This window comes from Setaria italica, chromosome IX, assembly GCF_000263155.2.
Source record: "Setaria italica strain Yugu1 chromosome IX, Setaria_italica_v2.0, whole genome shotgun sequence".
Taxonomy (NCBI): Eukaryota; Viridiplantae; Streptophyta; class Magnoliopsida; order Poales; family Poaceae; genus Setaria; species Setaria italica.
Window position 1 is genome coordinate 9200914 of NC_028458.1, and position 24118 is coordinate 9225031.

The 24118-nt window shown below is 46.1% G+C and overlaps 4 protein-coding genes and 1 long non-coding RNA gene across 6 annotated transcripts; 4 read left to right on the forward strand and 1 right to left on the reverse strand.

Moving 5' to 3' along the window:
* Positions 1 to 2644: 2644 nt before the first annotated feature.
* Positions 2645 to 3993, forward strand: LOC101768653 (ergosterol biosynthetic protein 28). Of its 2 annotated transcripts, none has more exons than XM_004982142.4 (3): positions 2645 to 2919; positions 3023 to 3229; positions 3404 to 3733. In XM_004982142.4, the coding sequence occupies exons 1-3, from the start codon at positions 2772 to 2774 to the stop codon at positions 3535 to 3537; spliced, it is 489 nt and encodes a 162-aa protein (XP_004982199.1). In that variant the 5' UTR covers positions 2645 to 2771; the 3' UTR covers positions 3538 to 3733. The 2 variants fall into 2 exon arrangements, with proteins under 2 accessions (XP_004982199.1, XP_004982200.1); XM_004982143.4 differs by lacking the exon at positions 3404 to 3733 and adding an exon at positions 3747 to 3993 and having other exon boundaries at positions 2662 to 2919.
* On the reverse strand, positions 3923 to 6345 carry LOC111255751. The gene is made up of 2 exons (XR_002675664.1): positions 4663 to 6345; positions 3923 to 4446 (listed from the first exon to the last, which is right to left on the reverse strand). It is a non-coding gene; the product is annotated as an uncharacterized LOC111255751 (long non-coding RNA).
* Positions 6346 to 7336: 991 nt separating this feature from the next.
* LOC101761106 (ergosterol biosynthetic protein 28) lies at positions 7337 to 8280 on the forward strand. The gene is made up of 3 exons (XM_012848921.2): positions 7337 to 7481; positions 7577 to 7786; positions 7867 to 8280. Exons 1-3 carry the CDS (start codon positions 7337 to 7339, stop codon positions 7935 to 7937), a joined length of 426 nt encoding a protein of 141 aa, XP_012704375.1. The 3' UTR covers positions 7938 to 8280.
* Positions 8281 to 11918: 3638 nt separating this feature from the next.
* Positions 11919 to 13208, forward strand: LOC101761490. Its single transcript, XM_022823433.1, has 2 exons — positions 11919 to 12009; positions 12607 to 13208. The coding sequence occupies exons 1-2, from the start codon at positions 11968 to 11970 to the stop codon at positions 13156 to 13158; spliced, it is 594 nt and encodes a 197-aa protein (XP_022679168.1). The 5' UTR covers positions 11919 to 11967; the 3' UTR covers positions 13159 to 13208.
* A 6658-nt stretch (positions 13209 to 19866) lies between these two features.
* Positions 19867 to 22972, forward strand: LOC101769325. The gene is made up of 3 exons (XM_004982144.3): positions 19867 to 20118; positions 20332 to 22520; positions 22604 to 22972. The coding sequence occupies exons 1-3, from the start codon at positions 19998 to 20000 to the stop codon at positions 22673 to 22675; spliced, it is 2382 nt and encodes a 793-aa protein (XP_004982201.1). The 5' UTR covers positions 19867 to 19997; the 3' UTR covers positions 22676 to 22972.
* Positions 22973 to 24118: the final 1146 nt, after the last annotated feature.

Sequence of the window (24118 nt, forward strand, 5' to 3'; positions counted from 1 at the left end):
TGGTGCTACAGTAACCATTTGCTAATAATGGATTAATTAAGTTTAATAGATTCGTCTAGCGAATTAGTATAGGGGTTCTGCAGTTAGTTTTATAATTAGCTCATGTTTAGTCCTCCTAATTAGCATCCGAACATCCGATGTGACCCTTAGTACCTCGTATCCAAACACCTCCGTAGTCAGACAAAAATTGGTAGACAAAAATAGCAAAAATAAAGTCTACTCCGGAGCATAGAACGAAAAGGCGGACGGACGGAGATCAAACTGGTCGGATTACTGGTTCACCGGTCCAACCAATGGTTCACTGGTCGAACTAGTGGTTCATCATCTATCAATATATATAATACTTATTTCTCATTATTTACTTGAGTGATATGCAAGTTTTATTACCAAAATATATCACATATGATATAATACATAGGATTACATAGAAATAACATAATAGTCTATTATCTAAAGTTCCAAAACAAATCTCCAAAGGTCGAACTATTCACCAATTCATAAAAAATCGGCTCACTGGTTCACTAGTTCGACACAAAAACCAATCAGTTCACACCGGTTCACACTGGTCCAATTGCATGACAATCTTTTGATTGAACCGAACCGGTTTGATTGCCAGTTCATGATTTTTCCAGTTCAACCGGTGAACCGGTTCGTTTTTTGTTCTATGCTCTGTAGGCCAACCCGATGACACGCATGCGGATACAGTGTAGTACTGCACGTGTGAAACGGATCGGCGTCGATCTCTATCTACATCTGTATGAGCACATATGATTCATGCATCCGGCTATTCGTCTTTTGTGGTAAGATGCATGCATCCGAATAAATATTGCAACACGCACCAGCGCAAAGTCGCCGTGCACGTACGACGATACAAGTGATCAGTGTTGAAGAGTAATGCACGTAGGACTGAGAGCTTTGTCCGGCTCGCGCCAATCAGGAAGCTAGAAACAGTGTCCACGTTGTCCCTAATCAGAAATAATATTGGTGTGGTTATAACGCTCTGGCCAACCAAAATCAATATTCTAGGCAATCATGTCGTCTATTCTCTTCATCCCAAATATAATATAGGTCGATTTTTCTATATACATTATATCTACTGCAATTTAAATCGGATCGAGTACTATGCAGTTGCAGATGACGATAAAACAGCACCCTACCATAGCCGGCCGCACATGCAAATGTTTCATGCTTGGCATCAGGCATGACGTCTATGCAATAATGCAAATGCAAAAAACACAAGTATCCTAGCTGGCAGTCATGAGTTTCGCCCTCGTGCGTGCATCTGTAGATCCAAAAGCTACTTGGCAGGCATTCGGATTTCCTAAATTTCAGTTTATAATTTTGTGTCACTAGCTTAACTATACATGGAGTCCAACTAGTGACCCGCCTTTCTATGCGGAAAATCACTACATCTTACTCATCGCTTCGCTTATTATTATACTCATCGCTTATTATTAGGGTTCTCCCTTGATATGGCTCTAGCTTCTCCGGCTTGAGAGAACCCTTGAAGCAGAAAAAGAAAAAGAAAAAACTTCCTCCACCCGCAAATATAAGCATTTTAGAACATTGACCAATAATATCTGTAAAAGTAGAATATTTCAAATAGAAAGAGTTACATATTATGATAGTTGGTTTCATGATGGATCTAATAACACCATTTATATGTTAGTAATCTTTATGAATCTTTTGTTATTCATGTTCAAAGTTAAAAAGTTTGACTTCTGAGTAATCTAGAAATGCTTATATTTGTGGACAGAGAGAGTAGGCTTTATTGACTTCTAGCCGGTCTCGATAGAGTATGGTGTCGTTAGAGTTTTATGACATTAAAGTCTATGACACAAATAATTTTACTGACTTGACAAACTCATTAGGTCAGTCTTAATGAAGACGTCACGAGAGTTTCATAGACAATAAATTTTATGACACATCAGTAATTGTGCTAACTTGGCAAGCTCATTATGAGGAAAGAGAAGGGAGAGAGTTCATCCCATGAAACCCAGTGGGCTCGATTGCCAAGCCCATGAAACACAAATGAACTCATACTAAGGATGTGATCGTTTCATTGCAAGATACATTTGGTTCAACACCATGCAAAAATTAAATGTTGCAGTATATCTATGAAATCGTGTACTGAGAGACAGTTTTATTTCACTGTAAAGCTGGTATAGCAGTTTTAGTAAGAATGCGATGTGATCTTAAACTATGTATATATATGGGATGTGCAGTTTGCTCTTTTGCTTTGCTCTATTTATATTGTACTAAGAGTCATTCGCGTTCAACTTGTTGCTTGCATGAATCTATCGTCACTTCTCTCCTCCATATCAGCTAAAATAATAGATGATATCTTTATTACGGAAAAGCTTAGGTCTTTGCACGGGTATGCAGTTTTGATAAGAGGTATAAGTATAAAAATACTAATGAGATCAATTAGAACCTCGCAGCTAATCATCAGTAAGGTGGGAATGTGAGTATACGTAGTTACGTTACGTGCATGTATGTTGACTGTTGAGCATGTGGGACTAGACACTAGAGTGTGTTTCTAAATGAATAAATAAGTAAAAATCTATGAAAATGCGAGAGGCAGAGTTTATCTTCCATGCATTTGGGAAGGAAAAATCTCGACAACTTGCAAAGAAATAGCAGCAGTGGAACACCGAAATCGCATTATTAGTACTCGGCCTCGGGCTGTCTGCAGCCTCTCACTCTCCATTCTCGCTGTGCAGGCGTGCAGCGCGTTTTCCTCGATTGCAGACGTACGCGCTTCGCTTGGAATGGCCAGCGTCGCCGTCGGGAAGAAGCGCCGTGTGCCGGCGTTGGGGTGGTGGCTGATGGTGGTCGGCACCGTCCGCCTCGCCTTCACCTGGTCCTGCTTCTTCGGCTCCGCGGCGCTCTGCTCCGCAACCTACTCCCAGGCACAGGGTGCGTCCATTACACTGACTTGTCCCTCTTCGTCGTCTTGGATCGCCGCACATTAGCAGAGTAATTAAACACTGAATCGTGTTCGAATAAATCCTGGACGCAGTGAGCGACGTTCATGGGCGCACGGTCGGGGTGTGGACGCTGCTGTCGTGCACGCTCTGCTTCCTGTGCGCTTTCAACCTCGACAACAAGCCGCTCTGCTTGGCGACCTTCCTGTCCTTCGTCTATGCCTACGGCTATTTCGTCGTCGAATACCTGGTATACCACAGCGTCGGTGCATCAACTCTCGCCGCGCTCGGCTTCTTCGCAGGTATACTCTTGATGGTTTTGGTACAGCGCCTTCGATGCGCTTTTCTCTGAATCTCCACACATCACTTTATACGTGAAAAAAAATGAAGTGCGTGGCATATATACGCTCGAAAACGTTCAGAAACCATGGTCATATCGACTCAATAGCTAAACAGCTATATTTGTTGATTGTCAGATTCAGATACATTATGGCTGGGAACACATCCAGTACCACCGATCCTTACGGTGCTACCATCGGGACCTGTACATGTAAAATCCATCCAAACATATGAATGGATAGAACATTGCATTCACAAGATTATCGATTGAATAAATAGCTGTGCAAGGAGAAACAAAAAAAAATCATTCAGCTTTGCACAAATTTTGTCCAACCTCGAATTTTAAATGATGATAAAACCATGCATTTTATCCATGCATATTTTTATATGAATTTTTCATGTGTTAGCTATAACGTGGGTGAATTGATGTTTGGCAATAAGCACTTACTAGTTTCCATATATGATCGTTTTTGTACGCAGTGCCAGCGATCCTATGGATGCTTCTTGAGTGGAACTCCCATGGGCATGGCATCCGCACTGCTGCCAAACAGCCCTGATCAAGCGCTGCCCGCGGCTTGTCAAATGTCAATGAATTAGGCATGAGCTTCATGCAAGTGCGCATAAACAATCAAGAACGTAATGCTTGAACAAAAATATAATCTGCAATGCGTCCTGTTCTTCCTTTATTTGTTGAACTGTTAAATTCGTCCATGAGCAACTTCATTTCTGGCTTGCTTCAATCTCAAGGGCACTCCTAAATTCTAAACGCGAATCTGTTCCATATCACTGGCATAGTAAAAGCTAACTAATCATTTGGCTGAAAGCCATTAGTATTTCTTTGACAATAGTATGTAGAGAGCGCACTATGCGAAGCACTGAAGCAGCAGAAAAGAGAGTAAAAGGCAGGAGAGGGTATCCTACTGATGGGCCGTAGATGCCGTCACTAACATTTTTGGGCGAAGAACCTGCTGGGGGGTTTTGTAGCCTTGTGGGCCTTCACCCATGTTGAAATCTTCCACTGAAGTTGCTGTTTCGCCAAGTTCGTCTATCACATTTTCCATCAAACCTCTGCCGATCATTGACCACTAGGTGGATCAGCGCGCTTCGCCCCGCCCGCTCCAAATATCAGCGCAAAAAGCCGTAGTAGCCGAATTAGGTCCGTTTGTTTCTCTTCTAGCTTCTAGATTATACAAGTTGAATGAATTATAGTTCAAGGGTAATAGAGTAAAAGAGTATCATGGGACAACTTTAGGATCACAAATAATCTCAAATAAGTTATCTAAAGCTAACTTATTTCAGATTATTTAGGATCCCACTGTGATCTTTTTATCATAGTACTCATGACTCATAATTTAACTTATATAACGTAGGAATAGGATCTTAGGCAGAAAATTACCGGTTTTGGTTAAATCGTGTCGTGCCTTTTGTTGATCTGACCGTTGCACTCCAGGAGAAAAGATGACCCACGGCACACTGCACCTCCTCGTCGTCCTCGTCCACTCACCTAGGCAGCTTTATCCATCCACAAGCGTGGACTGCGGCGTTGACCCATCTCGAGCACGGGATGCTCAGCGAGTCGGCAGCCTGGTGCCGTTGCTCGAGCTTGGTGAAGCGACCGTGGACTGTGGACTGTGGAGTGCTCAGCAAGTCGGCCGGGCAGGCGAGCTGTTGCTGCAATGCTGCTCGAGCTCGGCGAGGCGCGCGGGTCGATCGGCCGTTCCGGCGTGTTTGTTGATAGTTTTCTCATGGCAGTGGCAACCTGCTGTTGCTTCACCTTGGGTCCGGTGTCCCACGCTTGCATGGCGAAACCAGCTCCGGCAGGCAGAATATGCGAGCGGAGGCCATCGGCGAGCGTGGGTCCAGCGGGCGGCGCGTGCGACAGGTACGACCGCACCACGTGTCGCTCTGCGTCCGCTGCCGGATTCCCCGAGGCGCGGCGCCGGAGCCGCTAGAGGCCCGTGCTGACAACGGTGCTGGCAGCAGGTACGGCACGCAGCAGGTCGTGGCTCGCTAGCCGAGCGGCGGAGCGGGTGGCACTGATCTGCGGCGGCGCTGAGTTCAGTTCAGCCGTGCGGGCGGACGCACATGCCCGCCGCCCGGCCGATCAGCGCACGCGACCTCCGCGTCGCGCCGCCCCTGCCGGCTGCCGCAACGGATGAAGCCGGCCTCTGCACGCGCGGGCTTCCGCACAGCCCGCAAGTCACACGGTCCTCTGCGTGCTGTCGGTGGTTGCTACAGTAGCTCAATGCTTCTCCGCCCGTAGACGCTAGCTCCTCGATTTCGTTGTGGGGCACCGACGACGCGAAAACCTTCCGCAACGCTGAAGCAGTGCCTATGGGCCAACGATGCGCGGAAGATAAAGCCCAACAGGAGGAGGCCAGGAGCCAACAGCCCAAGACGGCAGCAGGAAAGAGAGGAGGAAACTGGCCAGTACAACCGATCGGACGGTAAAATCTGAACCACATTACACGTGCCATATACCAAAACGCTTAAAACGGGAGATTTGCTACCGTCGCTCCGAATTCTTCCGTCCTGAGGTTACATATTATTAGTTTATTACTAGCGGAGATACCCGTGCTTGACATCAAATAAAAACATGAGACTATTATTATTTATATATCTAGATGTCCTAAAAACAATATTTAAATTGTCACTCGCCAGATGGGGAAATGTTAGGTTATTGTAATAGACGGAGAAGGAAGAGGCATGCTAGAATAAAAAAAATGTAATTTTTTTATTAATGAACTGAATAACTAACTTGGCATCAAACAAATATAATTTCCTTGTTCTATATGGATGAAGTAAATTGCAATATGTTAAACTAACGAACCTATCTCTGCTACTATGTCAACCTCAGATCCATGAGGTTGTGTCATAGCAACCTAAGAAATATGAAACTAGCATGTAGCAACAAATGAACACATTCGTGTACTCTTTCAAGTAGTGGGTTGTGGGACAGATCCATGAGGTTGTGTCATAGCAACCTAAGAAATATGAAACTAGCATGTAGCAATAAATGAACATATTCGTGTACTCTTTCAAGTAGTGGGTTGTGGGACGAATTTGATTGGGGTCGACAAGCACCTTTTATATATATATATATATATATATATATATATATATATATATATATATATATATATATATATATATATATATATAAGAGGTAGAGACTGGAAAGGAAAGTATATTCCTACCTCAGTCAATTAATTTGATTGATAGGGTTTTGGACTCATATTTAGAAATATTTTAATATAATTGGAAGGAACCACGTGATTGGTGATGTGATTGTTCCGTATAAACAGTGATCGATCATCAATCAATTTCTGTACTCTCTCTGATTCCCAAATCTTGTAGGCCCGCTGATATTTTAACCCACCGCCAGCGTAATTAAATGCGATCAATTGCCATATGCCCATATGTATGCCACACGTATCAGCACATTACCTTGCACGCGACTGCAGGGTAATCGGTGCAATCACATCAACGAAAGGTAATTAGTGGCAATAATATGGAAGGCATTTAGCACCAGGGCAAGGACCAGTAGTGGGTTGATCCGAGAGCTAGCCAAGCCGGGCCATCATATGTGAAACACTGTGAGATCACGATGTGATAACGGTCTCGGCCCTTGATTTGTTTCTAGTGCACAAAATTGGAAATTTTACAACAGGGTTTATTGATCGGAGACACGTATTGTTTGGTGGGCGAAAAAATACATCTACATTCTAATAAGGTGGCCATGAATAATATTGTACTTCCTCCGTTTCAAATTATAGATTATTTTAATTTTTCTAGATTCATAGATATTATTATACATCTAAACATACACTATATCTAGCCAAACTAAAACGATCTATAATTTAGAACGGAGTAGATACCAATTTGATGCAGACTACGAGAATTATATTCGTTGTTGCCATGTGAATTCGATGGGCCTTTTGAAGCCTACGAACACAGGCAACACCATACCAGGAGATCGCCCAATCCACACACACTCACGGTGCAGGAGACCGCTGCACCCTCGACCCGTGTCCTCTCTTTGCCTTGCCATTGTCCCGTGCACCTCAGCCATGGCCCAAGCCAAGAAGGGCGGCGGCGGCGTGCCGGCGTTGGGGTGGTGGCTGATGACTGTCGGCACCGTCCGCCTCCCCTTCGCCTGGCCCTGCTTCTTCGGCTCCGCGTCGCTCTGTTCCGCCACCTACTCCCAGGCACAGGGTGCGTCCATTACACTGCCTTTGTCCCTCTTCGTCTTGCATTGCCGCAAATTTTGCAGAGCAAACACTGAATCGTGTTCAAATAAATCCTGCATGCGGTGAGCGACGTCCATGGGCGCACGGTCGGGGTGTGGACGCTGCTGTCGTGCACGCTCTGCTTCCTCTGCGCCTTCAACCTCGGCAGCAGGCCCATCTACGCGGCCACCTTCCTGTCCTTGGTCTACGCCTACGGCCATTTCGTCGTCGAGTCCCTGGTCTACCACACCGTCCGTGCAGCGAATCTCGCCGGCCTCGGCTTCTTCGCAGGTGCAGTGCTACGACTGATGATCACTTGCTCCTGATTATTTTGTACTAGTAAATAACTGGCCTTTGTTTCTCATATGCAGTGACAGCAATGGTGTGGATGCTGCTTCAGTGGAATTCCCATGCCCCCCGTGCCGCCAATAAGCAGCCATGATCATGTGCTAGCTCTTAATCTTGTTTTGCCTCACAAACAAGAAAATATGGACACCTTCTGAGTCCTCTGCCGACGAATAATCGAGTAATGATCCAAGAGAATTACTGGTAGACAGAGGAGGACAGTTTGCCAGTTTGGTTTCACTATGGTTAAAATGCATTATGGATGCATGATGCTATCTGAAAATCAGAAATTCTTTAATAGTTTATTAATGTTTCTATTCTGGTAGCTCATGTTTAAGGTACTTCAGACCATTGCATCTGTCCATCCATCTGAGATTAAATTAGGCGACATTTTACCTTCTGATTATATTAAGTAAATCTGTATTTTTTTTGCTTGGAAAGCTTGTATGTTTCTTACCTAACTACGCGATCATTGTTTTTAATGCCATGATAAAATGACTATACATGGTAATGTGATATAGAACGTGGCATTGCTCCATGTGAACGTGCGTACGATTGACACGAACATCATTTTGACTGACACAAACAGTATGTCATTCTAATTAGTAAAACCATTTCAAATTTGATTAAGTTTGTACAATACAATAAAACACCAATATTTATGACACCAAATAGCAGTAAGTATCATTAGATAGTATATATTTGATAGTATATACATTTGGTGTAATAAATATCAATACTCAGGTAATTGACAAAGCTAGAATGACAAAAAATTAGTATAGATAAAACGAACATACATGACAACAAACATATATAATAAAGAGCCTTGTTACAATGCTTTTAAAGTACCAGTGGTACTACCAGGCACTTTCCTTTCTTATCTTTCTTACCAAAAAAAATTAAATAGATTTACACAGAATTAAAAGAGCATTACAGTACTTTCTCACCATTTTTGTGCTTGGTCCTACCAAATTGGTACTTCTTGGTACTTACTTCATGGTACTTCCTTTGTTTCCACCGTTCGATTTCTCGTGACAGACAGCTCTCATTTTTTCAAGCACTCTAAAATCTCTTATAAAATAAAAACTATATTTTAAATAATTTTTCGAACTTGAAGTTGAAAACATGAAGTACTTTTAGAAGCCTCTACTACTTAAAAAACAAGTTTTACAAGTAATTCAAACACAAGTTCAATTTGGGGGAAGCAATAGTAGGCATTCCATTTACTGCCACGTTAGCCTCTCGAACTGATCCTGTTGACTGTTGTTGGAATTGGAAGGTTAGGGTCCACTTGTCATTGGAGGTGATTGTATCACTGGGTGAGATTATTGGGAAGCTGCCTCTTCCAATAATAGTAAAAATTGTATTGGGGCTGTCTCGATACCATGGAAGTCATTGGTCACTTTCTTAATCAAGTCGGAGTGGGAGCGGCTAACCAGCTAGAACCGTTTTTTTTAACGAAACGCAAAAGATAGTGCGTGTTTCATTGATATAGCAGAAAAATACAAGACTACAACCTTGGGAGACTATAGGCAGGAAAAAGGAAAGAAAAATAAAAAAGACTCGCCCGGTTGGATTGGGATATCAACGCGAGTAACCACTCAACTTAAACCGCCACACCCGACCGGTTAGATTGGGATATCAACGCGGCCTCACCACTCCACTAGTCACGGCAGCAGCAGACAAGCAGGTAGAACCGGTTTGTACTTTCTAGAACCTTTTTGTTGTTAGACGAGGCATGCACATACTATGAATCCAAGTATTCATATTTTTGAACCTTTGTGAGAAAACCTAGTGTATTTTGCGAGATGTTGAAAGCTAGTAATTTTTTTTGAGACTGTAGTATTTTATACTATGTCGAATTTTTAAAATACTGTAAAATTCTTTTTCTGTGTGTGTTTTGGGCTCAGGGCCGAAAGAGAGAACCCTATTGGGCCATACATTGGTCTCATAAAATTTGGGCTTGACCCGCGCAGCCTTGGCCCAGACGGAGAAAGAGGTTTTCATATTTTCGCGTCATTTTTGCTGCTGCTGCTTCTTTCGTCTTTGAGCGTGCATCCGTGCACCAGTATGCCACTTTGCAGTTGCAGGTGCCCAGCCACCCAGGAAAGAATTTGGGCCCGTTCGCTAAGCTACTTGGGCGGCTGCAGCTGTTGCTGTGCAGCCTAGCCGTTCGGCTGCGGCCCAACAGCAACAGCCCAGCAAGGCAGCCGAACAGCTGCACTTAATCCCTATCCAGGTCGTGCATCTCCCGAACAGCGCCCGCCGCCCAGTCCGCCTCCGGCCGCCCCCGCCGCCCAGTCCGCCTCCGGCCGCCCCCGCCGCCCAGTCCGCCGGCCCCCGCCGTCGCGGCCCCACTATCGAAGCCCCACCCAGCTCCGCCCCTCCCCCGCCGCCGGACAGCTCCACCCCCGCCGGACTCCGCCGTGCCGTCGCCGCCCCACCTACATCCGCCCCGCCGCCGGCCAGCCCCGCCCCCGCCGGCCTCCGCCCCGCCGCTCCGTCGTGCCGTCGCCGCCTCGCCGTCGCGGCCCCTCCTCTCCGCCCCACCGTCCGCGCCCCATCCAGCTCCGCCCCTCACCCGGCGCCGGCCAGCCACGCCCCCGCCGACCTCCGTCCCGCCATCGCCGGCCCACCCAGCTCCGCCAATCCTCTCCATTCTCGATCTACATTTGTATGCTGCTAGATTTTGTGCATCTCAACAGAGAACCTGGGGGTAAGATCTCTTTTGCCTTACATTAGGCAGTAACCTCTTATATCGTGCGTAATTGAGTCAATTTTGGTAGATTAGGCAGTAAGATCTCATGTGCCTTCAATTTTGTTAGCTACACTAGTGTGAAGTGTGAAGGCTTCCCATTATTCTGCTCTGTACTGTAAGTGCATCTTGTGTATGTTGGACGACAGGAGCATATTGTTGTAATGGTTAAGTGACGGTAATGGTTGTTGATCATAATGTTCCACGACAGCCCTTGCAAATAGACAGTTAGCAATTGTGTGGCTGTGTGCATCGGGCTGATTGAAGCCCTGATTACTTTCCTTGTAATAGTCTATAAATACAAGGCATAAAGGCCAAGGAAGAGGGCCAAGTTAGCAAGCACCAATTCAGTGTCTACCCGTGTGTGCGTGTGTGTCCCTGTGCTTTGGCCAGGGGACTCGCCGGCGACCTGGGAGTCGTTACTCCGGCGTGTTTCCAACAGACGTTTCGGAGTTACTCCGGCGTGTTTCCAACAGATATTTCGAACTAGACCGATCTATCATTTGGTTAATTTATTATCTTTCTATTTATATGCATTTGGTAGTATTGTAATATAATTTTTATTTAGCAAACACAAAATATATAAGACTTATTGACTCCCTGTATTCAGAACAAACATGAGCTATGCTCAACCTTAGGGGCGTTCAGGTCAATTATGCTAGAATAGGCAGTAAGACACCAGGCAAACAATCCATTGCACCAATTTTACTTACTGCTCATTTTTAGAAAGAGGCAAAAGTGTTCCAAATCTGAAACTCAAGTGACCACCTCTGAACTTGCATACTACTGGTGTGCTTTTGTCAGCTGCATTGACCAGTACCTCTAATTGAAAGGGCTGCATTGTTGGCTACCTCTGCCTGCATGTTGCATTGCCTGCTTGCTCTGCCTTGCCCTCGGAAATCAACTGACGCTCATCTATCTGACTGAACTGGACGGTGCACCTGCACTGCTGCTACTCTGGAGTGCCACAAATGCGGCCATCACCACCACGGGCATTGCTATTTTGCATCTGCACTGCTGCTGCTTTCATCTTGTTAGTGGCTAGTTTTAGTGATAGAAACCACTGAATCCACTCAGTAACATTCAGTGGGTGGGAATTGGGAAGTGCCTGCAAAAATTAGGTGACTGTAAATTCTCTCCTCCCTTTTGACAGTAAATATTATTCTTCCTTTTTTTTTGCTCATTACTATTTACTTCCTGCATTAAAATATGACAATGTTTAGGCTGGCTTTTAAATTTTTCTCACTTTATATATTCTTTTTACAGTAGTAAATACGACTCTAGCTAAGGAGAGCATTCCTTGTGGGTCAAAAAAACAAACTTCCACAGGCAGCAGCACTGGCAAACTCCTCTACATCGTCATGGTCTCCACATGAAGCCCCTCGGTACCTGCTGCGTACAACTCCTGCAAGACGTAAGCACAACGAGGCAAGCATCAGTTCCATCTTTTTTATTCCCTTTGTGATAAATGTTGATTCGTATCTTGCATGTTGTCATTGCTACTGCGTGTGTGGCATACAAACCTTGTACTTAGGAAGGCATATAATTCAAAGTAGAACCTTGTACTTAGGAAGGCATATAATTCAAAGTAGCACACAGATGGATGCAGGTCGTGCCACCTGGGATGATAACACTACAAAAATATTCCTAGACCTTTGCATTGATGAGAAGAACAAGCTCAACTACAACAAAAGGGGCCTAACCAAGGTAGGTTGGCACAACCTGTATACAAATTTCAAACAACAGACGGGCAGGAAATATTCCTGCAAACAGCTTCAGAACAAATTTAATGCCTTTAAGAGGCAATACAAGGATTGGAGGAAACTAAAGGACAAGAGTGGTACCGGGTGGAACAACAGTACCCGCACCATTGATTGCGATGATGAATGGTGGGCAGCCCGAATTGAGGTACCTACTTTTCGTCCTAATAATTATGGCTTTCTATCATTTACCTTCGGCTTTGACCTCGGATTGCCCTCATGCTTACATATTTCCTATTTATGACTTCTAGGAGAACGAGGCAAACAAACATTTCCGTGGCAAGGCGTTTCCATTCTATGATGAGTTAACCACTCTTTTCGGGACAACGGACACTGAAAGCGGTCCAATGTTGTGTGTTGGTGGAATTGGAGATAGAACACCAAGCTGTGGAAGTGAAGACACCCCTGACCCAATGGCGGATGAAAATGTTGACTGGTTGGAGGACACTATTGGACGGTCTAGTGTGGGTCGTGTGTCGCAAAGGTCCGGAAAGGAGCATGTTGTTGATAGCCCACCACCCAAGAGAACTAAGAGCATGGAGTACTATGTCGAGCGTATATCTGAGAGCATGATTCAAAGGACTATGAATGAAAGAAATCTAATCAGCCGTGAGGAAGAGGAGGTTACGGAAATGCTGCACCTTGTCGAACAAGATGGTGTACCGAATGGGTCTGAGTTGTACTTCATAGCTACTGAGCTGTTTAGATCACCAGCCCGACGTGCATCTTATAGGAGCATTACCGCTTCAAAGAACCGGATTGCATGGCTCCGATGGACTTGGGATAATGTCAAGAGGAAGTAATACCGGTCCATGATTACAATGTATTTGCATCTACCTAGGAATGTGTGTATTTGTACTGGAACTATGGCATGGTGTGGCATCATGTTTGTAATGTGAATTATGTTGTGTTAGACCTTGATTATTCATGCTACTAATCCATATAAATTTGTGTCGTTCCACTTGAGTATGATGTTGCTACTGTTGTTTTTAACATTTTGGAAATTATTGTTTACAACCTTACAGCATGAAGGCCTTCACGATGAATGAGGTGGCTATCAACAAGTGAAGGTCAAATGGATCGTAAAGGTATGCAAGGAAATCATATTTCCATATTTAAGTACTTAGGATTTTTGAAAGAAAAGAAAAGGGGCACAACATGTTAAAAGATGGGTACTGAATATGCTATTATTTTGTTGTAGAGATTCTTAGATAAGAAAACATGGCATGCTTTTTATATGTCGTCTTGAAACTAGCATATCTAGGCTTAACAAAGAATCAGATTTGTTCCAGATCGCTGATTACAGAAGCTGGGACCACTGATCACTGTTATGGTCTGAAAATGAAAGGAAAGTCAAGCTCCGAAAATTCGAGCAACACCAGCACCTCACCAGCAAGGTTGAACGATGAGTGGTCTACATGGTGGGACATGGGTGCAACCATTGGTGTGTTAGCTGCGTATGCATCGTCAACCTCAAGTGCATGTGGCGTGCAAGATGGTCCGTTGCACTTGCAGGAGTTGACTGGACGTCAATGGGTTGCTATTAACCTTGCTGACAGTAAGAAGTGCTACAAAAATTTCCGTCTCCATCCATCTGCATTCCAGTTGTTGCATTCAATCTTAGTGTCCAACCATGGGCTAAAATCCACACGACAATGTGATTCAGTTGAGGCATTAGGGATGTTCCTATGGGCATGTGGCACAAGACAATGCCAGAGACAAATGTCGGATAGATTTCGTAGGTCACTGGACACCGTGAGTCGGAAGTTCGGTGAAGTGTTAGATGCCGTGGTCTCTTTTGCACGTACTATTATTAGGCCAATGGATCCACTGTTCAGGTATGTGCATCCTAAGCTGCATCAATTCTCACCATATTTTGATGGGTGCATAGGAGCTATAGATGGAACCCACATTCCGGTGTCAGTCCCTAAGCACGCACATGATGATTTTATCAATAGAAAGGGGTTCACCAGCCAGAATGTCTTAGCCGTTTGTGACATGGGCATGAGGTTCACATTTGTCGCTACGGGGAAGAAGGGTGTTGTGCATGACACTGCTGTTTTGAGGGAGGCTTTAAACCAAGCTGAGCATTTCCCTCACCCACCCCAAGGTGATCTTATGTTATTTGTAAGTTTTATAGTATGCAACATATGGGAGTGCCAATCTAAATTGCTATTTGTATAACAATGTTGATATGTAGGAAAGTACTATTTGGTGGATTCTGGTTACCCACTGCGTGAGGGTTATATGGCGCCATATCGCAAGGGCAGGTACCATTTATCGGAGTTTAATGCCAAAGGTCCTGAGAATTTGAATGAAATTTTTAACTACCATCATTCGTGCCTTCGGAATGTTGTGGAACGATCTTTTGGAGTGCTAAAGAATAAATGGCAGATTCTAAGAGGTATACCGTTATATAATATGGAGAAGCAATCAAAGATTATTGTTGCATGTTTTGCGCTACACAATTTTGCATTGGACAACAACGAACCGGGAATGGTTGGTGCTGACATGTTTGCTCATGGGACCTATCTTAGTAGGACAAGTGATGAAAATGATCCTGCATCAGATTGGTTTGCCGCTACTGCCAACGATGATATTAGTAAAGTTCGTGATTGGATTGCAGCGGGACTTTATGGGTTGACATGACGGAGATATTTTCTCAATTTGCTATTTTGTTGTTATGAATATAACCTATCAATTTCTTTCTAATTTGTTGTTGTTGTGACTTGAGAAAGCACTGATCAACTATTGTAGGGTAGGGCTGAAATGTTCTAATTGTATGCCCTGTGTACTCTTGAGTTCAATATGCATGTCATTTATTTTGTGCTAGACTAGACTGTTATCAGGGTGCCCAGGTCTTGGAAACTAAAATGAGGTGTTTGAGAGTTATGGATAGCGCTTCTGGTGATTTGGTTCATATCACTATCTGCAGATATGTGGTTCTGCTTGTATCATATATTTAGTCAATATCTTGGGCCTATTTCTCTGTTTGTCTGCTTGCCTACGTTACTTTTAAAGACAATCAAGGAGCTGAGACGGCAATGCTTGTCACGGTATTTCTTTTTTCTAAAGGAGCTGAAAAAAATGTGTCTTTTAGATGAATTAATGATTCACCGGTCACATTATCATGAAATATGGTATGCATTTGTGATCTTATTTTAATAGGTTAGTCATCTGAATATTATCAATGTGGTTCTGTACTGTAATTTGTTTCTATTTATATTCCGAAGCCTCAATCAAAAAATATTTGTACTTGCTCTTTCAATGATTGTTTAAAGTGACCTTTGTTTGCTCATTGAATTTTGCCTTTTATATAATCCAGTTCCAACTGAGTTTACAACATTGTTTGTTTTCAAAACTCGACTTGATCGCTGGGTACAAAAGTAGCTGCCTGCAGCCGCTGCTGCCCAGCTGATGCGCCACTGCGTAGCTGATGCGCTGCTGTAGCAGCTGCATGGCCGGCTGATCAGCTGTGCTGCTTAACAGCAGCAGCCAGCTCAACCGAACGGCCCCTTTGTCACGTACCGCTTCCCCGAAAATCTACTTCGGAGGGCATTTACCGCGGAGGTGGTTTCCTGCCCCCGTAGGATCAAGTATCAACGGCCGGACGTTTCGGAGAATGAGGGAGTGATTACAGGAGCAATTACCGAAGTAATTAAGGGGCCGGCCATTTACTGCCGTTCTCTCCTCTCATTTCCCCTCCGTCTCTCTCCCTCTCCCTCTCGCCTCATCTCTTCGTTTCTCAGTTTCTCCCGAGTCCCAATCCGGCGAGATGACCCAGGGGCGGAGGCGGTGGCGCAGCTGGCCGGTCATGGCGACGCTCCAGCGGATCATAGGGCGGATCCAGGGAGGAGGCGCCGGGATCCCCTCGGCCGCCGGCGGCCTCCATGGTTCCATGGAAGATTCCTCCTCGTGCGTCGAGGTACTACAGTGAGCAGCTCGCCGGGGAGGCCAGCGGCGCCACGCGCTTGGAGCCAGATCCGGTGAGATCCTTGAAAGGTAAGGCCATCGGTTTTCGGATCCCCCACCATAGGTGGCCCCCGCTACCTTCCCCATGTCGGCGCACGGCTCGAATCGCCGGAGATGTGCAGGTAGGAGGAGGTAAAGTCTGCTACGGTCTCTGGGGATCCCCAAGGCTCCAAACCAAACCAGTGCCGGTCCTAAGATTTTGGGGTGCTCTGGCGAACCCGTCGCGAGGGTGACTCTAAGCTATATATAAATCTTATAATATAGTTTTTTACAAAGCGAAAACAAATCCAGTAATATATTTTTAATTTAACATGTTTATAATTATCGAGGAACAATGTAGATTAAAATTAATATGATTAGAACTTCGTAATATCCATTGCTTCTCATAAGATAGTTCTTCGGGTATTTGTTGATGCAAAATTAACAAGGACGGTATTGAGATCAACCATGTTCAAGATATTTCTCTCGATGGTACATGTAGTCAATTCATCTAACCTTTCTTTCTTGTGACATAGTTCATCTCAAATAGTTCTTTAACAACTTCAATTTTGAGAAACTTCTTTTAGTCGAAGCTACAGTCACAAGTACAGTTAAAAAGGATTTGATAGGCAACTGAAACATTTGAATAACAATATGCAGCTATAACAAACTCTAGAATTTCAAACGCTGACATCAAAGAATCTAGCAAAGTCACTTGTAGCATCTTTAATTCTGAAAATAATCATTGATCTCAACATCGGATGAGTTATCATGAGAAAATATTTTCACAAAATTTTTGCAGCGCAACCAAAAGATCAGCTTCATCCAAAGATTCTTGCCCATCATGAATAGAAGTTTCTTGCACATCATCAATTGAATTTTTAGATTGAGAGGAAGACTGTAAATTTTCATTCTCTGTAGCATCATCAATAGCATCAACTTGTTCACTTAAATTATCATTAACTTGTTGCTACCCTTATTCTTCAATATCAAGTGCATCTATAGTATTATCATCGGGCACAATACTGCTTGAAGTTGAAAAAAACTTATGTATAGCACCTTTTGGAGATTCAATAAATTGATCATATAGTTTTTTTCGTTTTCTTTTCTGAGCCCCCGACAAATGTTTCTTAGGTAACATTCTAAGATTCTAACATCTAAATTAGAAAAAAAAAACACGACTATATGAGTACCGATTACTAGAAGTTTGAAGTAATTAATTTAGATTAAAAAATAATCAAGGAAAAAATACCTAGGGGCTAAGGCCTGATCGGCTGATCAATTGATGATTGATGAAGTGACGATCGACTGCAGTGATCGGCTAGGACCTGATCGTTGCCTTGCCGTGCGCGGTGCCGTGAGTTCGTGCGCCGCACAGTCGTCCCGAAGGGGGCTCTCCAGTCGTCCGTGATGCCGCGCCAAAAGGCTCAAGGGAGCGCCGGAGCGGGGTGCACGGCGTGCCGTTCGCGATGACGACGAAGCGGACGCGCCTATGCGAGACAACCCCAAGACGGGAGCCGCACGCGCACGGTGTCGCTCGCACGGTCTTCAACTGATCGGTTCGCAGGCGGCGCTCGCGTAGTCGCGTGTCACGTACGCGGTAGGTAAAGGGCCGGCCAGCCAGGAGTCTCTGTGTATACCTGGGTCTGATCCCCTCCCTCCTGTGGGTCCTAAGCCGTCGCACCTTCAGCACCCTTCCAGGGCCGACACTGGCCCCAACCTTCCCCACTGTGCAACTGCAGCAAGTAATAATGTGGCGACGAGCATCGTATTGCTTATGTTTCTCGCAAGATTGGACGATGTGGATGTTGTGAATGTGTGTCTGGACATTACTTGAAAAAATCTTGAGAAGAGCCCAAGATCTGAAGTTACGCTTTCCACTTTGTTGAAGGATCTGAAAGTTGTTGTTTATTTAATTTTTTTTGTTAGTTTATGCTTTCTAATACACGGAAGTATTTCATGATTTTTAGGTGCCTGTAACTTTATTATGAAATTCTCCTTAGGAACATTTGCGAAAAAAATAGGTGGAAGATATTTGCAGCAACGTTTCGTGGTTCATGTACGTTGAAAAGAAAAATGTGGTTTGCAGATGAATCTTTTTGTTAAAAAATGTGTGCAGTAATACGTGCGGTAGAAAACTGTATTTTTTAGAAAAAAAAATGTGAAGAACGCCCTTCGAAGTATCATTCATTTTTTGCTTTTATGGAATAAGTTGAAAACAAATTAATTTCTACAGTATACTGAAAAAGATCTATAATAGTTCCTTGGTTCCGCCGGTACCTTCATCTTCATGGAACTCTTAACGCTCAGCGCATGTCATTAGCTAAAAAATAAACATTAACTACCGCACTACCTTTTCTCTCTCTCCACCACGTGTCAATCGCATAAAGATGCCCGCCGGGGTTGATGAGCTCCGAATTGCCGCCTTCTTCCCCACTTCCCAGTCTTCTTCGACCTTGTTTAGTTGCCTCAAAATTCCAACTTTGGTACTATGCAAAAAGAAGATTTTCCGTCACATCAAATTTACGGTACATGCATGGAGTACTGAATGTAGATGAAATTAAAAACTAATTGCACAGTTTTGTTGTACTTTACGAGATGAATCTTTTGAGTCTAATTAATCAATATTTGAACAATAATTCACAAATATAAACGAAACGCTACAGTATGCTATGCTATACAGTGAAAATCAGGCAACTAAAGAGGCCCTTCGTCTTTTTTTCCCCTCACGCTGTGGAACTGGCTGCAGACTGTCCCTGCCCACAGTGTTATTCGCGACTGTAGGCTGTAGCGTGCATGATGTGTGTATGGATGTACAAGAGCCAGGAGCCCAGGATGGACGGATACTGCACGGCAAGGCAGGTATTTTTTTTTAATTTTAATCTTTTTAAAACTAAAATTTAAAAAATAACTCACGCCAAACTAGATTTCCGGAAACTAGTCTTTTTTATCACGTCAAGCTCCGTGACGCGACTTGTAACTGAGTCACACCACATGCATGGTACTGATATGACTGGGCGAGAACGCCCGATCACGCTAAGCAAGTTGGCGTGACTGCCATGTTAGTCAGCTCCTTGGCTCCAACCTTTCTAGCTCCCAAGGGCATAAAAATTCAATTTACCTAACCTTATTTTATCCATTTTTAATTAGCTATGAGCTCCTAAATTCTTTAAACTTGGCAGGTACAATGCGAAGAGTGTGCATGTTTCATTTTAAGTATTTGCAGTCTAAAATATGGTGTAGAAAATAAAAAATTCAATTTATAAATAGGCTAAGTGTTTTAAAAGGGTTAAATTTTTTTAAAAAATTCGCAGGTAGGCAGGCCGGCCGCACAAATCTTTTCAACTTGAGCCTGCCGGTGCCCGGGCGGGCCGGCAGGTGGCAACGGTCGACTGCTTGAGCGCCTGAGCACTGGGCCCGCCTGGCAGCAAGGCACTCGACGGGCCAACGGGCAGGAGCAGAGGCGACGCGCGTCCACCGTTCCCAAATCCCCAACGGTCAAAAGGACGGATTGGCGAGCACAGTATAAGAGCCAGCTAGCCGTTACAGATCGGGAAACAGATCCCCTTCCCTCCCACTTCCCTTCCCTCGCCGCCTCCCCCAAAATCTCCGCCTCCTCTCCCGTTCCAGAAACTCGCGCTGCTCCCTCCCTTCCCCCACCCAAATCGAACGCACGCAGAAGCAGCCCCCGATGTCGATTGCGGCGGCGAGGTCCCCGTCCCCGGGCCCGGCGTCGAGGCCGTGCTGCGGCGGCGGCGGCCTCAGGCGGAGCGCCGACTCCAGCCCCTTCAGGCCCGCCGCGTCCCCGCCCGGTAAGCCCGCCTTCCTTCCTTCCCTCGCCGCGATTCGTGGCTCCCCTTTCCCATTTCACGCGGATTTCGCCGGGTTTGCTTCCGTCTTGGGCAGAACCCTTCCTATCCCCTAACGCCGCGGGTTCCATGCCTCGCGATCTTCGTATTTTCGGGACGATTCGTTTGCCGATCTGCTCGTTTCTTACACAGATTCTCGGGGTGATTCGCTTGCAGATTCTCCGCAGAGGAGCTCCTCCGTCTGCAAGAACAGCGGCAGCCGCGCCTCGCCGCGGCCCTGCGGCGCGGAGAAGGAGAACGACCCGCGGGACGCCGCGAGGACGCACAAGGTTCGCACCAGCGGTGGTGTCGGCTGCGGCGGCGGCGGCGGCGTCTCCAAGAGCTTCATGGCGCCCACCATCTCCGCCGCCTCCAAGGCCGTCGCGCCGTCCGCCTCGCCGAGGAAGAGGATCCTCGGGGAGCGCAACGACCCCGTCCCCTCGTCCCCGGGCGACCACCTCGCGCACAGCAGCGCCAAGCCCAGGGGCCCGCCCCCGCCCCCGCCCGAGGCCACTCTGGGCGCGCCGCGCCGCCTGCGGCTCTCGCTCGACGGGGTGCCCGCGCCTCCTCCTCCCGCGGCCGCGCCGGTCGCCTCGCACGCCGCACGGCACTCGTTCGGTGGCGACGAGGAGGTGGGGAATCCCGCGTGCAAGAACCGCCAGGACGCTGGCTCGGCGGCCGCCGCCCCGTACGACCCCAAGACGAACTACCTCTCGCCGAGGCCTCGCTTCCTGCGCTACAAGCCCAACCCCCGCGTCGAGATGTACCGCCACAGCGGCGGGGGCAGCGTTCGGCGGCTTGAGGACCGCTTCGCCTCCGAGAGCAGCAGCACGGAGGAGGATGCGTCCGAGGAAGAGCAAGAGCAGACGACGCTGTCGTCGGTGGCGGACGACTTCAAAGAGGAGGAGACGTCGGCTCTGGCCCCTGCACCTGAGGCCAGAGCCGAGCCTGCTGCTTCGGCCGTGGCTAGCGTCCTGCAGCCGCATGCCGCGCCTGATTCGCCACTGGCTTGCGTGCTCACACCGGAGCAGGAGTCCCCGCGAGCTGGTGGCGTGCTAACACCTGAGCAGGAACCTTCAGTGAGCCCCGCGCCCGCTCGTCAGAAGAAGAAGAAGAGGTCTCCGCTGAGGTTCCTGCTTGCCCCCCTTGCTCTGGTTCTGTTCATGGCTGCGGCGTTTGTTTGTGTGCCACCGCCCCCGGGTTCCCCGGTCATGCTGAACACCTCCCTGTCGAAGGTGTCAGACTTTCTGTCAGTTCAAGAATCGTATCCTGTGGAGTTGGCTGCTAGGCTGAAGCAATGGTCTAGCAGTTCGTTGAACTTTGTCACGTCCTACTGGGAGGCTCTTGCATCTTCCCAAGAACAGGAGGTCTTTGGTCCGCACTTTGTGGCCAATTTGAGTGCTGCTCCTGCAGATGGAGATGCATATCATGCTGTTGGTTGTTCTGCTCAGACGATCCCGATCATTGTGGAGCAGGAGTTGGAGATTCAGGAGGTTGATTCAGAGAGTTATACAGAGATGATTGCAGACCCCGATGTAGAGTCAATGGCAAAATTTGGTGATGCTGAAGTAGAAGAACCTATAAATGATGCTGAAATGGAACAGGAATATGCAGTACCAAGTTTCATGGAGGAGGCAAATAGCTCTGTTGATGATGCAGAAGTAGAGGAGTTTATTGCTGAGATGGCAGAAGAAGTTTCAGGTAGCAGTGGAGAAGAGATGGCCGGAGAAGCTTCAGGTAGTGGTAGTGAAGAGATGGCAGACTTCATTCAGAATTCGGACATCCCTTCTCAATCTGCTGCGGAGCCTGAACAAGCAGAGGACATGGCCTCCTTGCAGCAAGATGTTCAGACTGAGGACTCTGAGGGTGATCATGCTGATGGCAAGGAGGATCAGGAAGCCCATCATGGTGAGAAGTTGGGTTCTGATATGTGGCCAAGTTACTTGGACAAAATCTCAAATCCTGCTACACTTGGTGCTGCTCTTGCTGCTTTTATAGTTCCTGCTGCTCTGGCACTGCTTTATATGAGGCAGAAGCAAGCTCGTGTTGCCATGGACTCCAATGAACCAGTTGAGCAGGTTGAGCAAGTTGAGCAAGTCGGAATTCTTTCTGGTTCAGGAAGCAGCGAGGGTGTGGCCAAGAGTTCACGATCTCAAAATCCTGTGGTAGAAGAAACTGAGAAACTTGGTGGCTCTGGTGCCTCACAGTATAGCAGCAGCTTGTCATCTGGGCTTGGCAGGAGGAGAAAGGCCAGGGAGGAGGGGAGTTTGGGCCTTGAGCCAGTGGTGTCGAGGAGGGATTCCACAGCGCAGTCCACAGCATCTTATGGTAGTTTCACCACATATGAGAAGATCCCCGCCAAGAAAGTAAGCTGTGCAATTGCTATTTTCCATCAGTTGTGTCTAGCTTGTTGTATGTCTTACTAACTTCTGCATACTTGTTCAAACAGGGAAACAAGGAGGATGAGGCGATGACCCCTGTCCGGCGTTCCAGAAGGAATGTGAAACCACCAGAAGCCTAAGATGTCAGGAAGCTGGTCCTCTTAACTACTTCCTAGAGGATCTAACTCTTAGATTTAGCATACACTTCGGTTGCTGCTTATGGGCATGTCTCGGTATTTGACAGATGTGTATGGCGTGATAAAACAGTTCTCTGCTGTTTTTCCTTTTAAAACGATTAGGACTTGTGTGTTTAGCATAACTGGCTAAGATTTCATAATTGATTGTTAACTTGCTTATTGTACTGTTTGCTAATTGAGATGAGTATCTTCCTTCTATATGTTCTTGGAATAGTGATCTGAAAGCTATCCTTCACAACATGGATGTTTCTAGTATGTTGTGTAATGATTTCTTCTGGTTCGTGTGCTTCGGTGCTGTATTCACATTTTCCCATTTAAGGGGGTGTTTGGATCCCCAGGTTAAATTTTAGTCCCTGTCACATCGAATGTTTGGACACTAATTAGAAGTATTAAACATAGGCTAATTACAAAACCAATTTCACAACCCCTAGGATAAATCGCGAGACAAATCTATTAAGCCTAATTAGTCCATGATTTGACAATATGGTGCTACAGTAAACATTCGCTAATGATGGATTAATTAGGCTTAATAGATTCGTCTCGCGATTTAGCCTAGGGGTTCTGCAATTAGTTTTGTAATTAGCTCATGTTTAGTCCTCCTAATTAGCATCTGAATATCCGATGTGACACAAACTAAACTTTAGCTCCAGGACCAAACACCCCTAAGCTATTTGCCGTTGAGATGTGAATAATATGGGTAATAGCTATCTCATGGCATGCCAGTGGTGTTACGCTTTTCACATAAATGGAAATCTGTATAATCTAGATGCACTGCTTGCAATGTCCAACGATTGTTGAATAGCTGTTCCTATTTTTTTTTCACTATCAACGACTTAAACAGAGAAATTTGAATATCTAGAATATCCCTCTCACCAATGCGTTTGGGGGACACGTCTTGAATTTTCACTGTCAAAAGGTGTTTCATGCTGCTTAGGATGAACTTTTTCACAAGAATCGCTTTGTTACTCAGCAAAAATGTTGGTGTACTATGTGTATTAGGGCCCAATAGGCCCATGTAAGACATCTACATAGCTACCCTCTAGGGTTAGCCCATAATCTATCTATTACCTTATAGTATGGTATCAGCCTAGGTTAGGGTTAGGGTTACCTGTGACTGGCGCCGCCGCCGCCGCCGCCGTCACCGCCGACGCCGCCGCCGCCGGCCGGCGCCATGGCCGGCGACTCCTTCCCCCCTCCCCTCTCCTCTTTCCCCTCTCTCCTTCCCTCGTGGGCGCAGGTGGCGGCCACCAACCGGCCCCCTGCTGCCGCGGATCTGGAGGCCGTCGAGGCGGGCCCTGCCGCCGCCGCCGCCACCGACTAGGCGGCGGACTGATCGGATCCCACTCACGCTGTCGCCGCCGCCGCTGCGGCTCGCCGAGCGAGCTA